The sequence below is a fragment of the Eucyclogobius newberryi genome, unplaced genomic scaffold (genome assembly GCF_026437365.1).
Source record: "Eucyclogobius newberryi isolate DKJ021-1_F unplaced genomic scaffold, fEucNew1.0.hap1 SCAF_21, whole genome shotgun sequence".
In the NCBI taxonomy this organism is placed as follows: domain Eukaryota; kingdom Metazoa; phylum Chordata; class Actinopteri; order Gobiiformes; family Gobiidae; genus Eucyclogobius; species Eucyclogobius newberryi.
In genome coordinates, this window is record NW_027315846.1 from 12,875,241 (window position 1) to 12,894,999 (window position 19,759).

General features: G+C 38.9%; 3 protein-coding genes across 4 annotated transcripts; 2 read left to right on the forward strand and 1 right to left on the reverse strand.

Moving 5' to 3' along the window:
- The first annotated feature begins 3 nt into the window (after positions 1-3).
- Positions 4-3,189, forward strand: cfd (complement factor D (adipsin)). The gene is made up of 5 exons (XM_072457363.1): positions 4-112; positions 409-565; positions 823-964; positions 1,711-2,001; positions 2,922-3,189. Exons 1-5 carry the CDS (start codon positions 49-51, stop codon positions 3,090-3,092), a joined length of 825 nt encoding a protein of 274 aa, XP_072313464.1. The 5' UTR covers positions 4-48; the 3' UTR covers positions 3,093-3,189.
- Positions 3,190-5,852: 2,663 nt separating this feature from the next.
- On the forward strand, positions 5,853-16,150 carry map7a (microtubule-associated protein 7a). 2 transcript variants are annotated; one of them, XM_072457781.1, is made up of 15 exons: positions 5,853-6,025; positions 7,646-7,738; positions 8,432-8,506; positions 8,957-9,120; positions 9,231-9,327; positions 9,459-9,581; positions 10,640-10,776; positions 11,364-11,500; positions 11,750-12,009; positions 12,312-12,489; positions 12,734-12,902; positions 13,951-14,055; positions 14,526-14,576; positions 15,053-15,269; positions 15,452-16,150. In XM_072457781.1, exons 1-15 carry the CDS (start codon positions 5,923-5,925, stop codon positions 15,460-15,462), a joined length of 1,920 nt encoding a protein of 639 aa, XP_072313882.1. In that variant the 5' UTR covers positions 5,853-5,922; the 3' UTR covers positions 15,463-16,150. The 2 variants fall into 2 exon arrangements, with proteins under 2 accessions (XP_072313882.1, XP_072313883.1); XM_072457782.1 differs by lacking the exon at positions 9,459-9,581 and having other exon boundaries at positions 10,664-10,776.
- Positions 16,144-19,340, reverse strand: LOC140370598 (uncharacterized). Its single transcript, XM_072457783.1, has 11 exons — positions 19,135-19,340; positions 18,940-19,059; positions 18,362-18,481; positions 18,139-18,258; positions 17,913-18,032; positions 17,474-17,682; positions 17,324-17,369; positions 17,112-17,245; positions 16,918-17,049; positions 16,633-16,747; positions 16,144-16,563 (listed from the first exon to the last, which is right to left on the reverse strand). Exons 1-11 carry the CDS (start codon positions 19,307-19,309, stop codon positions 16,385-16,387), a joined length of 1,470 nt encoding a protein of 489 aa, XP_072313884.1. The 5' UTR covers positions 19,310-19,340; the 3' UTR covers positions 16,144-16,384.
- Positions 19,341-19,759: the final 419 nt, after the last annotated feature.

The window sequence follows — 19,759 nt, forward strand, 5'->3', positions numbered from 1 at the left end:
CAAGGTCCATAAACGGCACAACTACAGTTTTTGTGTTAGTCGGTTGTGATGGCGTCTAAGGGAGGGATGATCGCGGCGGTCGCAGTTTGCATCTTTGCTCTCATTTCACAGAGTAAGTTTAAACAGCATATTACTTTAATGCCTTTGTTTTCTCAAATTGCACTATAATTTAGAACACAGCAAATTTGTTTCATTTTGTTTTTTATTACTTTATCACTCAAGTAATTCAGCTGTGCATGTGCTCTTTTTCAAGTAAACAATATAAATACATATCTAAATAAAGAATCTAAAGACACATATATCTATAAAGCAGTTTGGGAAACAGTTTGGCAAAATAAAGACTGGAAAAAATGTCATCTTGTCAAATAATTGCTCATTGTAAATGTTATAATTGATGGTGTTTCTCAGGCGAGGCTGTCATAGGTGGCCGTGAAGCCGTGGCTCATTCTCGCCCGTACATGGCGTCAATCCAGCTGGTCGCCGGGGAGCAGAGAAGCCACGAGTGCGGGGGCTTCCTGGTGGGTGAGCAGTGGGTCATGACTGCTGTGCACTGCTTCCCACAAGGGTAAGACAAAGCCACTGTCCAGCAGTAAAACCATCAGCCACTTCAGCCTCTCTCTCACCAACATCTGAGTCATTTTCCCCCAAACAATCTACCAATCTGTGTCGCATTGCACTCATTTGTCTGCTTAGGACAAACTGAACTCACATTTGTATGTCTAAATACAAATAAAATGATGATTGATAACATTTAAATTGGTGCTCATAATTTAAAATGTTGATTGAAAATTTGATTAGAATCTTTTTTTGTTCCTGTTTCAGAGCTGGAAACAGAAAAGTGGTGCTGGGAATGCATTCTCTGACTGAGCCCGAGGACACTCAGCAAGTGTTTGACATTTTGGAGCTCCACACAAACCCCACCTACAGGGCAGAGAACTATGACAACGACATCGCTCTGATCAAGGTGAGACCGCTTACAAGGCTTGTTCCTGCTTTTAGAGAAGTGTTTTTGTCAGGTAAAGTTTAAAAAGATGAAAAATAATCAATCTGTTTTTTTTTTCTCTGGGTCTGCTCTTATAGTATAATAATAAAGTATACTGCATATATGATCTAATTTCTCAATTTGGTCCATTAAATTGTTTCTGGGATATCAAAATGTTTACAAGAGTGATTTTAAATGTGCTTCATTTATGTGGCTAACATGACTACCGGTAATCAGAAATAAACCACACCAAAATTGAGTCAAAGCTGCTATATAGAATAGACGGTATACATATTTTAAATGGGATAAAATCAACTTTAATGAGCTTTTGATCTTGTGACGAAGGTGTTTCTTCATTATCTTATTCAAACTTATATTTTGATTGATTTCTGCATGTTTAAGTAATCATGTATTATCCTGTAACTGAGGTTTAAGTGTGATTATTCTAAAAAACTTAGACTCCAAGTGATACATGTAAGGTTCTAAAATGTCACATGTAGCCACTTTTCCAAAATAAAAACAACAATCAATTGGATGCTTCATATAAACTGTCACTATGACTGTCCACTATTATATGACTATCAAGTCTGCTGGCAATGGATCTGCTTCTATTGCTAAGTGGTTTTAAATCAATTTTGAATTTTAAAATTAACAAAATATAAGATGATGATCCACTTATGTTATAGTGTAATACTAACTGCCTGAAAATATATTTATCTTATTGCCAGTTGGATCGCCCAGTCAACATTACCAGTGCAGTCCAGGTGGTGCGGGTCCTGCGTTCTGGTGGCACAAACCCCACCACAGACGAGCAGGTGGACACAGCGGGATGGGGAGCCACTGATAATCTGGGCTCCAGACCGGTCAATCTGAAGGAGCTGACGGTGGAGGTGGTGGACCCCATGTTCTGTGGCCGCAGTGACTACTTTGGGAATAGATATACCAGAAACATGATCTGTGCCCACCACGTGTACAACAAACCAGGGAGCAGGCGCCAGCAGAAGGAAGACACATGTGGTGTGAGTTTCAAGTCCTGGTTCAGTTCTGCTTCAGTTTAGTCCTGTTTTAGTTCTGGCTTAACTCAGATTTGGTTCAGTAAGCTCTATTCAAACTTGCACATTTACCAAATCAAAATTGGAACAAGGACTAAACCCAACATCATACCTAGACTATCCATCCATCCATTTTCTACCGCTTGTTCCCTTTCGGGCCTTAGGCAGGGTACACCCTGGACAGTGGGCAGCTCGTCGCAGGGCCAACACAGAGACATTACAGACAATCATTCTCTCTCACATTCATTCACGGGTAACACGGGGAGAACATGCAGACTCCACCCAGAGAGATCATGTGATGTTGGTCTGGGAATCGAACCCATGATCTCCTTCTTGGGAGGCAAGAGCGCTAACCGCCTTTCCCACCGTACCTAGACTATATCAGGACTCACCTAAAGGACTCGAACAGGATGATCAAATCAAGTCCACATAGGACCAAATAACAAGTGTGACTATACACATAGTCCTGGACTGGTACCATTTCAGTCTTGATTTAGTCCTGGTTTGATACTAAATTAGACATATCCATGGGTTTCAGAATGCAATATTATACCTTTAGAATAAAAAAAGAATGTCCTCAAAATGTTGCATTGAACAGGAAACTGAAACCCATATAGTTAAGCCCTGATTTAGTACATTTAGTCCTGGTTTGGCACTGGTTTAGTCTTAAATTGGTGCTGGTTTAGTCCTTGTTAAGTCCTGGTTAAGTCCTGGAGACTCACACAAGGCCAAACTGTCCTGCACTACATACTTCACATATTACATACACTTTAAAATCCTACAACACTGAAAATGAGGTACTATAATGCAACACTTAGATAATATTAAGTAAGCAATCAATGACCAAAAAAGTGACTATCCTTTGTCCTGTTGTGTTTTTCTTGCAGGGCGACTCTGGGGGTCCTCTGCTCTTCAAAGGCGTAGTGGTGGGAATCGTGTCCAATGGAGGGATAAAGTGTGGTCAGCTCAGAAAACCAGGCATCTACACCATCGTGTCCCACTACACCGCGTGGCTGGACGGCATCATGGGCCCACAGCCAACCGTCCCGCCACAATGAGGGGCACGGCAGTTACTAAACACATCTGTCCTGCTATGAGAGGAAAGAGCACAAAAGAATGTTGTACAACTTTGTCAATATTAAAATCAATAAATCAGTTGCAATGTAATGCATACCTGTTGTGTTGGAATGTAAGACAGAAAATAGAATAAACTTACATAAGCAACCAACACTATTTACTGTATCACAATGTCAGTATTTCTTTCTTTGTATTTGAATTGTATTTCATTTTTAATTAAATGTCTACGGTGCAAATGTGTTAATGACAAAATGGGCCTTGGTATTTCATATGGCATTTGTAACATAATGTCAGATAACTACTGTATTAGGCTATTGTGTTTACTTATTATTTGTACACTATTATTTGAGGAAAAATCGTTAGATACAACTTCACTTTTGGATCTTTACCTTGTATGTAGTGGAACAGTTATGTCCTGATACTCTATCACCCTCTGGTGGATGCTTCACCATTTCAAAATGTTCAGAGAATCAGAATCAGAAAATGTTTATTGCCATTGTCAGTCAACAAAATTAACAAACATAGGAACTTGTTACAACATAAAATATACTCTAATGAACAATATTAATAACAAAGTGTATCAAATCAAAAAAGGCATGTAAAAGTTAAGAATTTACTAATAAAATAAAAGAAGTATGGTAATTGTATGTGGATGGTACCCCTCAGAAACTTCTAAATGATTTATTTATTTATTTATTTGACAGGGACAATGCAATCATACATAGCTACAAACAAAGCTTGCAGCCGATGTGATGCACTCAAAGTTTATAGCCAGAGCTAATTTTCAACTTCTGTCCCTGGTTGGGCTTTTCTAAATCCCCCCACAGATATAAAAGGCATTAAAACACATTTCCATTCAAACAAATCAGTGATAAATATACACATCTACACAACTCATTCTTCTTCACTCATGCACGTCACTCATACACATTCACAACACTTACAGGTGGGGACACTTTTGATTTTCTTTCAGCCCTTCAGTCTGGAGGTGAACATATTTGCTTCCGTGATGCACTTTATTTCAGGGGGTAATGAATTCCAGAGTTTACCGCTCTTAAAAGAGAAGGATGATTGTCCAAATGATTGATACATTGTAGTTTAAAAAGAAAGAAAGAAATAGCTCTGGTGTAATCTGCTACATCGCCGGCTTCTTCTTCTTTGTTGATCACAGAAAGGTTCAGGCATAATATTAAGATCCACATGCATTTGCAAAGCTTCTCCTGAAGCAGCCTATTGAATGAGTGCAGTAGTATTATATTTAGATCTAGTCTAACTGTAAACATGACCAAGTGTTGAAGTTTCTAGGTCTACTGGCCAGACAAACCTCTGATGTGATATGAGCTTCTTTTAAGGCTGAGGATCATCACCAAGTTTTACACACATTTGAAATAGCTTTTGTTTTGGTTTTTTGGTGTTTTTTAGGAATTAATGAAGAAATTATTGACAGAAAGGATATATTAAAAAAAGAACTATTGAAAACATGCAGTGCAAAACAAATGATAGCCTACTGCTGCTTCTAGTGCTGCCACCTAAGCCTCTGGGCAGTGGAACAGTCAAGTGTGATTCATGTTCAGAAAATGATAAACAAACCCAATCAAATACAGTTATCTTAATTTATCTGTAAATAAAAATAGAAGATTCATCATTAACAGATTATAACCAGCAGTTGTCCTAGAGCGAAGTGAAAAACCAAAGGGTAAATAAATGTCACTAAAGGAGAACCACACATCATATGCACACACACGGTCTTTGTTCTCCTGCTGGAGAGATATTTATAACTCAGAATCCCCTGGCATGTTGCTACTAAATAAATAAACACATAGTACTCTAAATCGTATTTACAGGGATATGGGGACATTTAAATGCTAATTGAAGATAGAAACATTTTTGTTTGTTTGTTTTTTATGATTTTTTATTTTAATACCATTAAAACAAGAAAATGTAAATGATTTAGAAACAGAATCCGAATCATTCATTTGTCAAGGTCACGAGTTAAGGGTTACCATGCTGCATCCATGGTACCTGGCTAGGGTAGTGGTCGGAGTAGGTTGGGAAACAGGTCCAGAAGTTTGCACACTGCCTCCTGGTGGTGTATCTGAAATACTACATTGGCTGTAACGTAACCCTCGCGTCGTTTGTGAAGAGGCAGTAGAGAAAGAGGTACGGTATACAATGAGGGTCAACGTTAACTTTGTAAAAAATATAATGGGCTTCCTCTTGTATATTGCAGAGCATCAAACTGGATTTAGATGTTAAGACGTTGTTAAGTTCATAATAGTTTAAACATTACACGTCTCCTAATAGGTTCAGTGAATTAATAAATGCTTCCCTCTAGTGGCCATTGCTGTTACATACATGTTAAGGATTTAGGATAGAATTCACCCATTGATCATGAGCCAATAGAATGAATGAGATCATGTAAAGGTGATATTATGCACTAGATACATGCAGATATGAACACTACAGTTTTATGTTATTCCTCTATGCGCTAGTGGCTCAATATTTTTTAAAGAGGAATTTAAAGTAGACATCAAGCAAGCCAATACTTTTTAAATGAACACCATGTTTAATGATTATTTCTGGCTTTGGTTTTGTAATCCGATGGATAGTCCGCCGATGCAAAGGACAGATCTCCATTCAATCTGAACCCCCCAAGGCATCTCAAAATAGCATTTCAAGCCAGGAGGAGGAGAGTGACGAGGAGGAGGAGGAGGAGGAGGAGGAGAGAGAAAAGAGAGGCAGGGAGGGGGTGAGTTAGGACTGCGAGCATCAGTACTCCTGCCTCATAGCATCATAGCAGCCTGCTTTAGCATGGCTGTGCAGAAGAAGAGTGCAGTTCCTCCATCGCAGGGACCGCTCTCCGCACGCACCATCGAGAAGCAGAGGAAGGCTGGTCCTCGTCACACAGCCAAAGGTGAGGTTTTCATCTGAGCATTAGCCTGATTTGTAACGTTGGTGCTAGAACATATACAATGGATCATCTCATGACGTAGGACTTAAATACAGTAGAGGGACTGATCTTCATTAGATGTTAGTGTTCAGAACATGCTTGAATTTAATTTTCTGTGTGGTTTTCTATGTGGCTATTGATATGACAACAGTATAGCAGCTTTCATTGATTTTATATGAATGTGTCAAATGTGGATGCGTGTAAGGATATGTCATAAGACTATGAGAGTAATATTATCCAGGATTAATAGAACTTGGACAGAACCAAACAAGGAACAAGGACTAAATCTAGGACAATAAACCATGTCTAACCTGAACACAAATTGGATACAACCACAACATTCTGATGTAGCTCTAGGACATATAAGTGACTTCATTTGAGTTATAAGAGCTCAACCAAATGATTGTGTATTTTTTATACCAGATGTTAACACTGAACTTATTACTTGACATAAACAGGCAACTTGCAAATTGACCCTCGATGTAGAATAGAATATATCCCAATTGCATTGTTTTCTACATAAAATAACTGAAGAATTTATTTTGTTATAATGAGATAATTGTTCTGTTGGCCTATAGCCTATCTTCAAATCAATCAGATGACATAACTGTCAAGTTAAGTTTGAAAAACTATCATGTGGAGTCCTAATAAAGTAACATGATACATGAACCTTAAACAAAATCATCCACAATAAATGTACCGTAGTAGAACAATGTAGTAGGCAGTGTGTTCAGTTGTGTTGCTGAAGTGGCAGAAGTAAAAATAAATACGACTTTTCTCAGACTTTATTTAGCCCGAGGGGAGTGAGGAGCTCTCTTGAACACCAATTTAAGTACTGTAACCCCCAAATGTTCCCCCACTGAGGGGTGCTCTGAGAGAGAATCCTCCCAAAATATGAACATAAACTCTTTTACACTTTGACACTTTTTTCTAATCTCCAGATGTTTTAATCCCTCTGATACAAGACGAATAAAGTGTGATTATTGCAGTTCTTGAAACTATATTCAAACTGAACGCTAATAGCAAGCTTGTTGATATTAGGGTACAAGGTCATTATTTGTATTTTAATTATTGTTAATTATGAACATTTGCTAATGACTTTCATTCAAATGAATATGAATCATATTTGAGATATTTGAAAAGGAAGAGTAGCTAATGCCGCTCGGTGCAGAAGCTCCTGAGAACATTAATGCACAATAAACTACATTTGCCACTAATCAAACTCATTGTTAAAGACGAGCAGAGCAATGCTCGTCTTGTTAATCATGATGGAACTATAGACTGAGATTGTGACATGAGCAATGTCCTTGTGTGAAAGCCTTAAGGAGCGAGTCCATGTGATTCTTTTCCATGTGCAAATTACTCTTGACGCTAAAATAGTGCTGAAGATCATTGGTCAGGTGCTCGCTCGTTCTCTCTGCCTCTGACATGCTGATTCTGTATAATAGCCCTTTCAGTTACACATTCGCCTAAAGCTATTCCAAAGCTTAAGATAACCACCGTCTGGGTGAAAGATGTCTACTGTTTTTGCTTATTCAGTGCATATATAATAGGGCTGAACATGATTTTCATTTTCCTTCGTAGAAAACGGGGTTTATGTGAAATCCAGTCCACAGAAAGCGCCTTGTCTTGTCAACAAGAGTGAGCAGATCACAGCCAGTCCACGGTCTATTACAGGTTTGCAACACTTCTGCATTTATACAGACTTGCGGGTTTTTTTCAATTGCTTTGGCACATTTTCTGAAATTTGTCATAAATCTGGCAAAACCATGGCACACATTGCAATACTATTCACATCAGTGGTATAACAGTTCTGAATCTAACTTTGTGAACAACACTTAAAACACTCTTGTAAAAAGGACACTGGTTGAAACATAAACAGAATCATCAGATTGTTTAACTTATGCAGTTAAACGTGTGTTACAGGCCTAAAGGACCGTCACACTGTTTCTGTTGGTTTGAGAGCGAAGATTATGCTGCAAATATGAATAATATATTACACAACTCATTTATATAACAACAAATAATGTACTTTTTAGCATCAGAATTTGACGATGTCGTTGGACTCATGAATACTTCTTAAACACTGTCACTTTAACCACAATTTAATCATTTACGCACAGCACTGTTCACTTTCTGCACTACATATGTAAATTCAACTGTAAATTTGTGTACATAGTAAGCCTATTTTTATTTTTTTCTTATTTTTTTCTTAATTTTTAATTTTTGTCTAATTATCTTTCTTTGAATTAATATCAGAGTAAATTGTGTTTGTTACGACAGTCGAAATGCTGGAAAACTCAGACTTTTGATTGCTTCTGAAAATGTACAAGTGTGTGTCATTTAACCTTAAAAGTGTTTTCTATCTAGGTCAAAATGGACAAAATATTGATGAAAGGCTCAAAGCAGCACGAGAAAGAAGAGAGGAGCAGCAGAAGATCCTAGGTAAACAATTATAAGGGGAAAAAATTATAATTTATCAGTATCAGTAGATTATTATGAGAAAAATGTCCTAACTTTGTCTTTTTGTTTTTAGATGAGTACATTTACTGTTTGGTAGGACATTTTATAATGTGGTTTGGAATATTCTAATTCAATTTAGTACTGTGCATGACGTAGATGTATTGAATAAGCCTTTATCCTTTTTATTGTACATAATTAGAATAAAATGTTGGACAATTGTTCTAAATTAAGAGATATTATAGATTTAGTCAAGGTTAAATTGATCTCATAAGTTGCAGTACTCGTTTTGCCAGTCAAAACTGCAGATGAACAGAAACGTCCTTCAGTATAAACCTGAATATTATGAGGCAGATGGAGAAATGTTTGTGAATAAATACGTTGAATAAACTGTGTATTGCATAACGTTCAGGACGTGTCTTGATCTGTCCACAGTGTCTCGGGAGCAGAACCGATTGGAGCGAGAGCAAAGGGCCAAACAATACCATGAACAGCAGCTGCAGGAGCGCAAGGAAAGGCTCCTGGAACAGCGCCACCGTGAGGAGAGGAGAAGAGCCGCTGTGGAGGAGAAGCGCAAACAGTGGCTGCAGGAGGAGAAAGTGAGCTCAAATCAAATAGATCTGATTCATTTTTAGTGATTATTGCTGAGGCCTCATGGCTGCAGTGACCAATGTGGAAAAAACACTTAAGTCTGTTCTCCAAATTTAAGGAGCGATATGAATCTGCAGTTCGCAAGACACTGGAGAAGAGCCGAAGGGCCCAACAGAACAGCCAAAACAGAGGACGAAAAACAACCAAATCCAATGGTAAAGTTGTGTGTCTTCTTCCTATCTCTGCTTTTATCTCATCCGTCCTAATCCGTGACTAACACTATCTTCAACTTCTGGCCTGTCTGTCGATGCTTGCGCTGAAATCTTTACACTAATCAATGCACCAGTTCCACGTCGCAGACCGCTGACGACGTGGGAGAAGAACCTGGTCAGGCGCCTGCTCACCCCCACATGCTCCTATCTGAGCCGCAGCAGGAGCGCGGGCTGCCAGGGAGCAACTGGGGAGCAAGGTATTTACTTCAGAAGTTAGACTGTTTTTTAATTCAGTTATGAATTAAATAGATAATAGATAAATAGATATTAAATAGATAAATAGAATGGACAATATGGCTATAGTTGCTTTTGAGTGGTGGTGGAGTATATTGTCTAAAATAAAGACAAAACAAACGGCACAAAAAGAACTAAAATACAAAACAACTATAAATTAGGACTGGGCAACATGACAAGAAAAAAGATCTAATCATGACCTGATTCCTGTGATGATCTACTATTTTTTTCCGCAATTTTACAAAAATGTAGCTCTAAAGCTCAAACACAAACACCCCCTATTGGTGAGTGACAGCTGGATTTAACCAATCACATGGAAGCGTGAACTTTAAGAAAACCACAACTTTATTTAGCTCTTGAATGTAATATAAATGTTCTAAGTGTGCAGGAATTGTGACAAAATCTAAATTGTGATCTGGCCCCACACAAATCATGATATTATTTGTTGGCACTTCCCACATCCTCAGTATAAGGTGATATTTCAGCTCTTTAGTGGTTGGTTAGGGTTTACAGTCCAATCACATTTAGTCACGTATGTATAACATTGATATATCCACATCTGTTTGATCTATTTATTTCACCCAGTTCAAAGTCAAACATTATTTATGAAGTAATAGATGGATACATGACCTTGACATTGTACATTAACACAAACAATGAATTCCGAGCGTTGACCAAGTACTACAAACCCTATTCAATTACAAATATCATACATGTAATAGTTTCAGTTGCAATGTGTTGCTCAGCCGGTACAAAAAGGTGCATGTACTTCTGAATGACTTGAATGTGTGTTTAGTTTGGACCTAAATTAGTCTAAGTTAGCCTAAATTCACTCTGGTCCATCACTGGGCCTTGAGCACTGGTTACCTTCCCTAAAGATCACAATTTAATACCAAACCTACTAACAAATGAACGCTTCTTCTTCTTCTTCTTCTGCATCCATTTCCATTCTCATTCCACTGTCCTCTGCTTGCACAAATGACTCATTATTCTCATGAATATTTAAAACATTTGTGTTCAGTTGTCCATGTTTGTCGTCGTGCAGTTTCATATCACTCCACCACCTCCACCACCTCCACCCCTCTCAAACCCCAGCCCAGACTCGCTGCCTCCCCGGGACCCAAGAAGCTCCAGACCAGGAGCACCACTGTGGCACAGGTGGGTCCTAAACAGCCATATTACAACACGTGTTTTAAAAAATATGTATGAATGTAAGGTTTTAACTGTAAGAAATGTCAAAGTAGCAATTGGACTATAATTTACTACTAGATCATGGTTACATTTTATTCATTGTAAACCACAAAACAGCGGTGTAATCAAGTTCATTAACTTTCTGTTCAAACCGGCAGAATAGTCACTTTTTCCCCTGTAAGAAATAGTGGATTTAAATTTACATATTTGTATCTTTGATAATATTTTTTGCAACATTTTAGAATCCTGCAAGTTACTCGATGTCTTATTTTTTCAAATAATCACAACTAAGTGCTAAGGGATGTAGGTGAGGATAGGGGGTAGGTGAAAACAGGGATTTCTGAGCACCCAGGTCTCAGTTGTAGGACAATACAGTCTTACTCAAACATGCAGGGATCGATCAAAATACAACTTTGAGTAAACTAAAGATGAGGGAACACTTTCGACGAGGATAAAAACTTGAATTGATTTCATGATACATGTTTTCTTTGATTTATAAAGCATTTTAGCCAATTACATTTTTTGTGTGTTGACTGCCGTTATGTTTGTTTCAGATTAAAGCTGTCAAGGTGGACAATTTTAATAAGAAGAACAAGTACCATTCATTAAATGCCACATTTCCTGGAGCCAAACCCAGTCCAAAAACAACCTCACAGAAAGAAAGTAGGACAGCGTCTCCCTCACCAGAGCGGTATGTAAAATGTTGTCCCCCTTGTTAATGACAACTAGAGGCACTGAATCCACATTTGTCCATTTAACCTTGAGTGCAATATATTTAAAAAGCACACCGTACATGTTAGTTGGGACAATAGATAATAGATAGTTTTCTCCCAGATAATAACACAGATATTGAATCAATTTGCGGTGAACCATTCATATAGAGTACAGTAGAATAGTATTATGACAACTGGGTCATCCTTATCTCTTTTTGGGTTGACAGCTCTCCCAGGAAATCAATTCGCCGACACTCAGCGCCGCAGCCACCCGAGCTCCCGCCTGTCCCAGAGGAGGAGGTGGGTGCAGGCCTGGAACCCCCCTCTCCCGGTAACACCCGGCCTGTCAGGACTATCAGGAATGTCAGGACGTCTGGTGAAGGACACACTGTGAAAATATGTGAAGACTATCCACCTGAGGCTCTTCACTCCAACCTGTCCGCCATCTTAGAGAGCCAAGAGACCAGCAGAACAGACGGAGATGGAAGTAAGGAACTGGACAAAAGCGCCGTGTGGTTCAGCAGAGAATTTGGCAGGAATAAATGGGGCCTAAATAAGACAATGTGGCAATGTATGTGAATGAATAAGTGTGTGGCAAGCATAACAGTTGATAAGAGTAGCTTTATATGTCCCACAATGGAGAAATCACCATATTACAGCGCAAAGAACATGAAAATTAAGATAAATAACAATTCAAAATAGACCTAAACTTGTAAAAATCAACCAATTGTTGAAAGGTTCTTTACAACTATGTGTCAGTGGATAGAATACAGTATATTTCTTGTTTAGGTCCCACACAGATGCCTCCCTGTCCAGTTCGACAGCTCCCAGAGATCGGGTCGAAGCCCTTGGCCGGGACAACAGACCCAGAGGAAGCAGCTCGAGTCCTGGCTGAGAAGAGGAGAGCGGCTCGACTCCAAAGAAAACGAGAGGAACAGGAGAGGCTGCAGACGGAGGAGAAGGAATGGTTAGCTGCTTTGTGCTATGTGCAGAGGCGTGGTGGCTGTGTGGCTGTCACCCGCCTTTCACAGCAAAAAGGGGCACGGGTTTTGCATGTTTCTCGCCGTGGCTGGGTGGGTTTCCTCCTCCACTCCTCAGCGGCATTGACGGATGGCTCAAATGCAGAGAATGAATTTCCCTTACAAGGGATTAACCCAGTGTACTGCTTTAAACTAGCTGGATGGAATTGTAAAATGTTGCTGTCTGTTCAGGAGAAACCGTGAGGATTTGGAGCACAGGAGGGCAGAGGAGCGACCGCACCAGCAGACCGAAGCCCAGCGTCTCATCGAGGAGAAGAGGAGAAGAGAGGAGGAGGAGCAGAGGGAAGCAGAGGAGGAGAGAGCTCAGGCGCAAAGAGAGGCACAGCTGCTGCAGAAACAGGTCAAACACACACATCTGCCACGGCTGGACATCTAAGTGTGTTTACATCGTACAAACAGCAGGTTTTCATATGGACCCGCATAGATAGAGAAAATCAATATATACCTATGAGTAGTAGTAATTCACATATTGATTTAGGTTTTATGCTCAATGCCTGGGTTGCAATAAAAAAAATGTGATTACAACAAACCTCATAGTACAGCATTCTTTGTGTGTGTTTTTTATGCTGTTATATGTTACTGCCACTTTGAGGATTTATACTTTTTTCTGAACTGAACATTTAGTTTTGTCCTCTCCATGTTTTACAATAATATTAGCTGGTTAACCCTTACACTATAAAGGTGCAGTATGTAACTTTTCTGTTTGAGGGTCCACTAAGTGCTGGAGTTGCATCTTTATGGATCAATTTCTTGTTGCAACAATGAAATTTCCCCATGTGTGGATAATAAAGGATTATCTTATCTTATCTTATAAAAGCTCGCTCACATGGACCATTCCAGTATAAAAAAGGACATCTCCAAGCATGTGCAGATGTCCCACCAGAAGGTTACAGATAAGATAAGATAAGATAAGATATTCCTTTATTGTCCCACATGGGGAAATTTCATTGGTGCAACGCAGGAAGATACAGAGGTAGATCCACAAGAACAGATCACTTATAGGAAGTCTGAAAAACACTTTCAGTAGAAGATCTCCTATAAATAAATAAAAACTACCATAGACAAATAAATAAATACCATTGCATGTGATCCCGACAGTAATTGCACATGAATATGTGTCACGACAGCACATAGATTGCACATGAATTTCACAGTAATTGCACATACATAGTGCACCTTTAAATTAATATGAAAAAACAATACATAATTTTGATATAATTTTGTAAATGTTTTGCAATGGACATAGTGATATTATTTGAATTAACCTTTCACCACAGACCGAAATACTTTGTTCGGTTGCCACACGACAGAACATAAATAAATACAGCTTATGGCTTGAGGGAAGTCATATGTTGTACTAAGTCATGCATATTTTGTGTGTCTCACAGCGACTAGAAGAACAAGCCAAGGAAAGAGCCAAAGCCGAGCAGCTTAAACAGGAGAGAGAACTGCTAGCACAGAAAGAGGAGGTGGAACGGCAGGAAAGGAAGAAGGTAAGATGTTTAACACTGATAAAGCAAAACATTATGACCTCTGGCTCCTTATGCAACACTCAGAGCTTTAACTTCAACAGCCAGACAGACTTTGATCAGAAGTGCAGCTGATTCAGGGGTGTCCAAACTTTTTTCACAGAGGGCTGCATTTTGAAACTTATACGGAGCAGAGGGCCACAAACAACCTGACAATGTCGAATCTTTTGAAATTTTGCATTTGACATTGTTTCAATGAGCCTCCACACATTTAATACACCTAATACAACACATTAAGACTTTTTCCAGTTTTTTTTTCTTTGTGTTGTTTGGACCAACTTAGCAGGAAGCTGGAGGGCCAAAAACAATTGGTCTGAGGGCCACATTTGGCCCCCGGGCCGTAGTTTTGACATCCCTGTCTTAATTGATTCGGAGGAAAAATCTTTGTCGTCATTTTTGCCTTATCCACCTAAATTCTGCGTTTTGGTTTATAGAGGCTGGAGGAGATCATGCGGAGAACAAGGAGAACGGATTCTCCAGTTGCGGTAAAACTTTTTTTTCGGAAGAACCATAAATTGCCGCTGGGGTCTTATGATCCACCACCAACATTGCCTAATATTTTCTGATATCGTAAAAGTTACACTTAATGTTATTATACTTCATTATAAAAGTCATATATATATATATATATATATATATATATATATATATATATATATATATATATATATATATATATATATATATATATATATATATATATAAATATATGTGTGTGTGTGTGTGTGTGTGTGTTTCAGATGTTGTGCAATCCTGAAATGGCCAACATGTAACAGGACTGTCTCCCTATCATTTGTATTGTCTCCCTTTATGTTGTATTATGGCCAAATTAAGTCCACCATCTACAACAATTTGCTCTTCTTTTCTACATTATGTTGACAAATAATTTGATAAAAGGCAAGACATTGTATGCGTTTCCATTGTAATAATTTGAAAGCCCCTTTCTTTTTTGTTCCCAAAGCCAGTATCAGTGAGGATCTCAGCTCAGCCGAAGGAGAATGCTCAGCCTCTGAGCAGCAGCACCATCACCATCGAGAAGGCTGTGAAAGTCGTGACTAAACCCTCCACCCTGGGCCTCAACAGCGACGAGGAGGTGGTTCCTGTTGTAGCCTTTAAGGAACGGCGATCTCTGCGAACACTCACAGGACTGGACGAGATACAGAGCCAGCAGCGAGCAGGTCAGGCGCAGATGTGTGCCATCAATGCAATATTCATGCTTTGGGTTTGAAATAGACCAGTCCAAACCACCAAGCTAGTGGTAGTGTTAAGCTGATGGTTTTCTAACATTTTTTATTCTGGCTTTTCAATATATGATAAACCTGTAAAATACCTATGCCCTCTCTTTCTATTGTTGTTTCAGAAGTCATCTGAGCACCTGCAGGGCTCAGTGCTGCTGCTGAATCACTGCCGTGGAGCCATGTTTGCTGCCTCCAGGCCCCTTCAGGAGCATGAAATGTCCCTGCTATGCCTCTAACTAGGAACGCAGCATCTGGCTACTTCTCTGTCCTTCACCATTTCCTTGCACCATGTTTTTGTGAACAAACCCGTAAGGTAACAGATTGCACTGGGTATTTGCAAAGGCTCTGTATTGGTGTTTTTCTTTGAAATCATTGAAAAGCAAAGAATAGCTGCTGTAACAATCACAAAATGTCAGCCATATAAGTTTTGCTGATTCCTGATATTGTATTTCTTGCTGGATAAACACTTTTCCTTCCCAGTGTTGTGGAATAAGAAAAGCTTTAGCTACTATCTGCACTAGACATTCTAGTATTGCTTATTTAAATTGTATAGCTTTACGTTAACTTAGCAATTGCTATTTCAAAGCTTTGTTTCAGGACTGTGCTTCAGTTGTGCTCGACGTAACTTAGACCAGGCAAAGTTCAAAGCGTTTATTGCACTGTAGGTTTGATATGAAGTCATTTGTCGGGGCAAAAAGCTGGGTTTGACAGTTTATTTAAATATGAAGTCATTAATATGTAACCAAGCTTATTTTTCACTACTTGCTGTAGAAAGTATTAAATAAAATGCAATATAAACCGTCTCTTTTGCTTACAATATCTGCAATGTGGTTGTCGTTTGTAAAGTAGGTTGTGGTCACATTTGGGTTGACCAGGCTCCTCAGCCCAACACGTCCCAACTCTCCTCCCTTGGGCCTTTTAGATACTAACCACTGCGTTTGAAGAGCATCACCAATTGCTTCTGCTTTGCACGAACGCGAAGCAAACTTTGTAAACTGAACCGTCATTATTTGGTGTTCAAACTTTTCTTAAAACATGTGGTGTTCAAACGTTTCTCAAACTAATCTGGTCAACAAGGGAAGCTTTTCCAAACCTTCACCTGTCTGTTCTAGTTTACTTAAAATAGCAGCACATGTGTAGGATAACAAAGGATTTCTTCTTTGTCCAGATAAATTCACCAGCCTCGTCACATGCTCTGAACCCACTTGTGCAACCACATGGGATCTTAAAGAATCTAAAAGAGAATATATGTCAAATTGTGTTATTGGAGCTATTCTAAAACAAATTGTATCTGTAAACTTACCTATGTCAATGAGCTGCAGTAAACAAGAATTGACTTGGATCAAGGCCTCGTCAGTCAGCGTTTGGTTTTCAAGGACCTTCAAGAGTCCAAATACGCACACGGTGTCTTTCACAGCCTATAATACAATAAGTAGCTTATAAGCAACTAATATACATAATTTGCCATATTTTTTAGTCAGTAGAAAGAATATAAACATACTACATAATTTTACTTTATTTATTTTGCTACAACTTTATTCGTACTGATACAAAAACGACTTAATTGTCTACCGCTGGTTTGTTTTACCTCTGGGCCAAAGTTGGAGTTGATCAAATTGGAGATGATAACAGAGCTTTGCATCACAATTGAGGGACAGGAGTTTTGACCATGACAAAGTTGACCAATCAATTCCAGGAATCCTTCATCCACCAACACATCCTACGAGCAAGCATGTCCATTAGCCTCTGTTTCCAGGACGATACAGATGTGTTCAAACATACTTTGTTCGGTGCATGTGCAGACAGCGTGCACAGCAGTGTTAAGGCTGGCTCAATGTAAATTAGACTAGAAGTTCTCAACAGAGTTTTCAATGGCAAAAACCAGTCGAGCTCCATCAACTGGACCTGGAAATGCTCTGAAAAAGGAAACTGTTTAATCACCTGTATTCTTATATTAACAATCAAAATAATGATATGTTATATGTCTTATTTACCACAGTTGGAAAGAAGTTGGAGACATTTACATGCTTTTGCTGCAGTCTGAAAAACAAAACAAGTACAAGTATTGGTGGTTTTGTTTTGTTTTTTGAGGGAGAAATAAGTACACAAAATAATACAGAAATGATAAAATGATTTATTCATACCTTAGTAACTGTAGAAGACATTAGATTTGTTAGAGATCGAATTAAATAGTGGCCACATGCATTTAACAGTGCTGGTTGTAGCTCCAGTACAGAAGCAATGTTACACAGAGCAGCACAGCTGAGAAACTGCAGCTGTGAGTTAGAGGACTGCAGCAGAAGAACCAGGACTGGGAGAGCCCCGCATCGACACAACAGTTTGATGGAAGCCTCTGAATAAAGATGGTTGCAAAAGAGCAGTAAATAAATACAGAACTGTTCCCAAATTCAAAAAAAGTACAATTTGCAGTTGTCATTCAACAATATATTTGAAGTTGAAGTTTTGGTATGGATTTTGTCAGTAATCCTTGCAGTGTTTCTTCTTCATCAAATGTACATTTTGTAATTTTGTAATGAATGTTAACTGTAATGGTCAGTGTAGTATCTACAGTAGTGGACTCACCCGACTGTGAAAGTTGTAACAAGGCCCAGGCTGCATCCTGCTGAACTTGTGGATCGTAGGATTTTGCTAAAGCCAATAGTGGGATGATCCCATCATGAATGATAGTATTTGCATTTGACTCTGCAGCAGAACAGAATGATAACATTATTCACTCCCTATCTTGCATATTTCTTAGGCTGGGCTAACACTGGATGCTGGACTATGTCCATGTATTGTTAATACTCACCTGAAGAGGAGAGCATAATTATGCATGCACAGGAGTTACTCTGGGCCACGACATCGCCAGATTTGAACAGCTCTATCAGTGGCTCCAAAATCTTCATCTGAACCACTGTGTCAATACAAACTAAAACATAAGCAAGGCACAGTATGAATTATATTATTTGTCATAAAAAACAGGTCAAACTGACCATACTATTATACAAAGACAATGCATGAGTCATTCTTACTGGTGTCTTTAAGTAAAAAGTTGACTAGGGAGAGGGAGGCTGTCTCCTGCACTTTCAGGTCAGATGAATATAGTAATGTGACGACAGGCCTCAAGAAAGGATCCGGTAAAGTTGATTTCACTTCAACAGCGTTCATTCAAATATAGTTAAAGCAAATGGCTGACATTTCTTGAATTCATATATCTTAATAAATAATGCAGACAATAGACATCAACAATTCAATTGGACTGGTTCCAGATAAAAAATAAAAAGTAAAAATATATTTTTGGGGTTGGTAAAAAAAAAACATGAGCTATAGTTCAACAAAAGACACATCTTCTACTACACTTCCTACTACTACTACTCATACTACGGCCAAGTATTTATTTATTTTTTGAACAAGACTAAAACCGCCGTTGGCCATTTGCATAGAACCGGTCACACTTGCTAAAAGGAAAACAATATATTCCTGCCAATGTCCATGCAGAAAAGGTTACATCATTTCATTGTGTCAAACGTGTTTGTAATAGTTACTGATAGAGATGAGATAATACATACATAATACAATATCTGCATAATGATAATAAGTTGTTACTCACGATGGTTACTAAGATGTAAAAAAAAATCTGCTGCAGTTTGTTGTACCATGGAGTTTTCTGACGCTGCAAGTCTTCTCAGTGTTGGAAGGTTTTGATCATTACATAGTTGAATTACATTTTCTGAAATTACAAGAATTTGATCAAGTTTTGTTACAAGTTTCATTTTGCTCAAATATTAATAAGGTTATATCCAACCATCCAGTGTATTCAGCTGCAGTCCCAGGGGATCCTCAGCATTATCAAAAGAAGTAGTGCCGTGCAAAAGATTCCTCAAAAACACCATTAGTTTTTGTCCAGCTCCCACAAAAGCAAGTTTTACATTAGCAGCACATTCACAGCACAAGCAGCAGTCACATAATCCTGAGCCCATGTCTACATCTCCATCAGAGGTAGAGCTCTGACATCTATTGTTTCATAACTAGACACGTAGACGACACTTGTAGCGGACCAAAGGGTGAGGCATGTCGTAAGTCATCAGGTAAGTCAACACACACTGGCCATGTTAAAGGGTAACGATGACAAATATACGGACTCGTCTGTGATTGGTGGAAAGGTTTTGTTTTTCCGTATTACGCCAGGAACATGACAGTCAGGCTCCACCCCTATCTAGGTTCCTATGGTTACCGAGGCATCGTTGTTGAAGTTCTATCGCGTCCCAATCACTGCAGGCGATACAAACAACACACGCCGTCTCTGTTTCAACAACATATACTTACCGGTATTTGCAATATGTTAGGTCTTCATATTCAGCCACCTAATGGTAAGATACCACTCGTGTTTTCTGCACATACAGAGGGAGTGCGCTTGTTGCTAGGGGGTT

What these genes read in the sequence shown, in the direction of transcription:
- cfd (XM_072457363.1), top strand. Translation starts at nt 49, where the DNA reads ATGGCGTCTAAGGGAGGGATGATCGCGGCGGTCGCAGTTTGCATCTTT. An exon ending in CTTTGCTCTCATTTCACAGA is followed by an intron (nt 113 to 408) that starts GTAAGTTTAAAC and finishes GGTGTTTCTCAG; the next exon opens with GCGAGGCTGTCATAGGTGGC. An exon ending in ACGACATCGCTCTGATCAAG is followed by an intron (nt 965 to 1,710) that starts GTGAGACCGCTT and finishes TCTTATTGCCAG; the next exon opens with TTGGATCGCCCAGTCAACAT.
- LOC140370598 (XM_072457783.1), bottom strand. Translation starts at nt 19,309, where the DNA reads ATGGGCTCAGGATTATGTGACTGCTGCTTGTGCTGTGAATGTGCTGCT. An exon ending in CTTTTTACTTAAAGACACCA is followed by an intron (nt 18,259 to 18,361) that starts GTAAGAATGACT and finishes CTTATGTTTTAG; the next exon opens with TTTGTATTGACACAGTGGTT. An exon ending in AATTATGCTCTCCTCTTCAG is followed by an intron (nt 18,033 to 18,138) that starts GTGAGTATTAAC and finishes GTTCTGCTGCAG; the next exon opens with AGTCAAATGCAAATACTATC.
- map7a (XM_072457781.1), top strand. Translation starts at nt 5,923, where the DNA reads ATGGCTGTGCAGAAGAAGAGTGCAGTTCCTCCATCGCAGGGACCGCTC. An exon ending in AACGGCAGGAAAGGAAGAAG is followed by an intron (nt 14,056 to 14,525) that starts GTAAGATGTTTA and finishes TTTGGTTTATAG; the next exon opens with AGGCTGGAGGAGATCATGCG. An exon ending in GAACGGATTCTCCAGTTGCG is followed by an intron (nt 14,577 to 15,052) that starts GTAAAACTTTTT and finishes TTGTTCCCAAAG; the next exon opens with CCAGTATCAGTGAGGATCTC.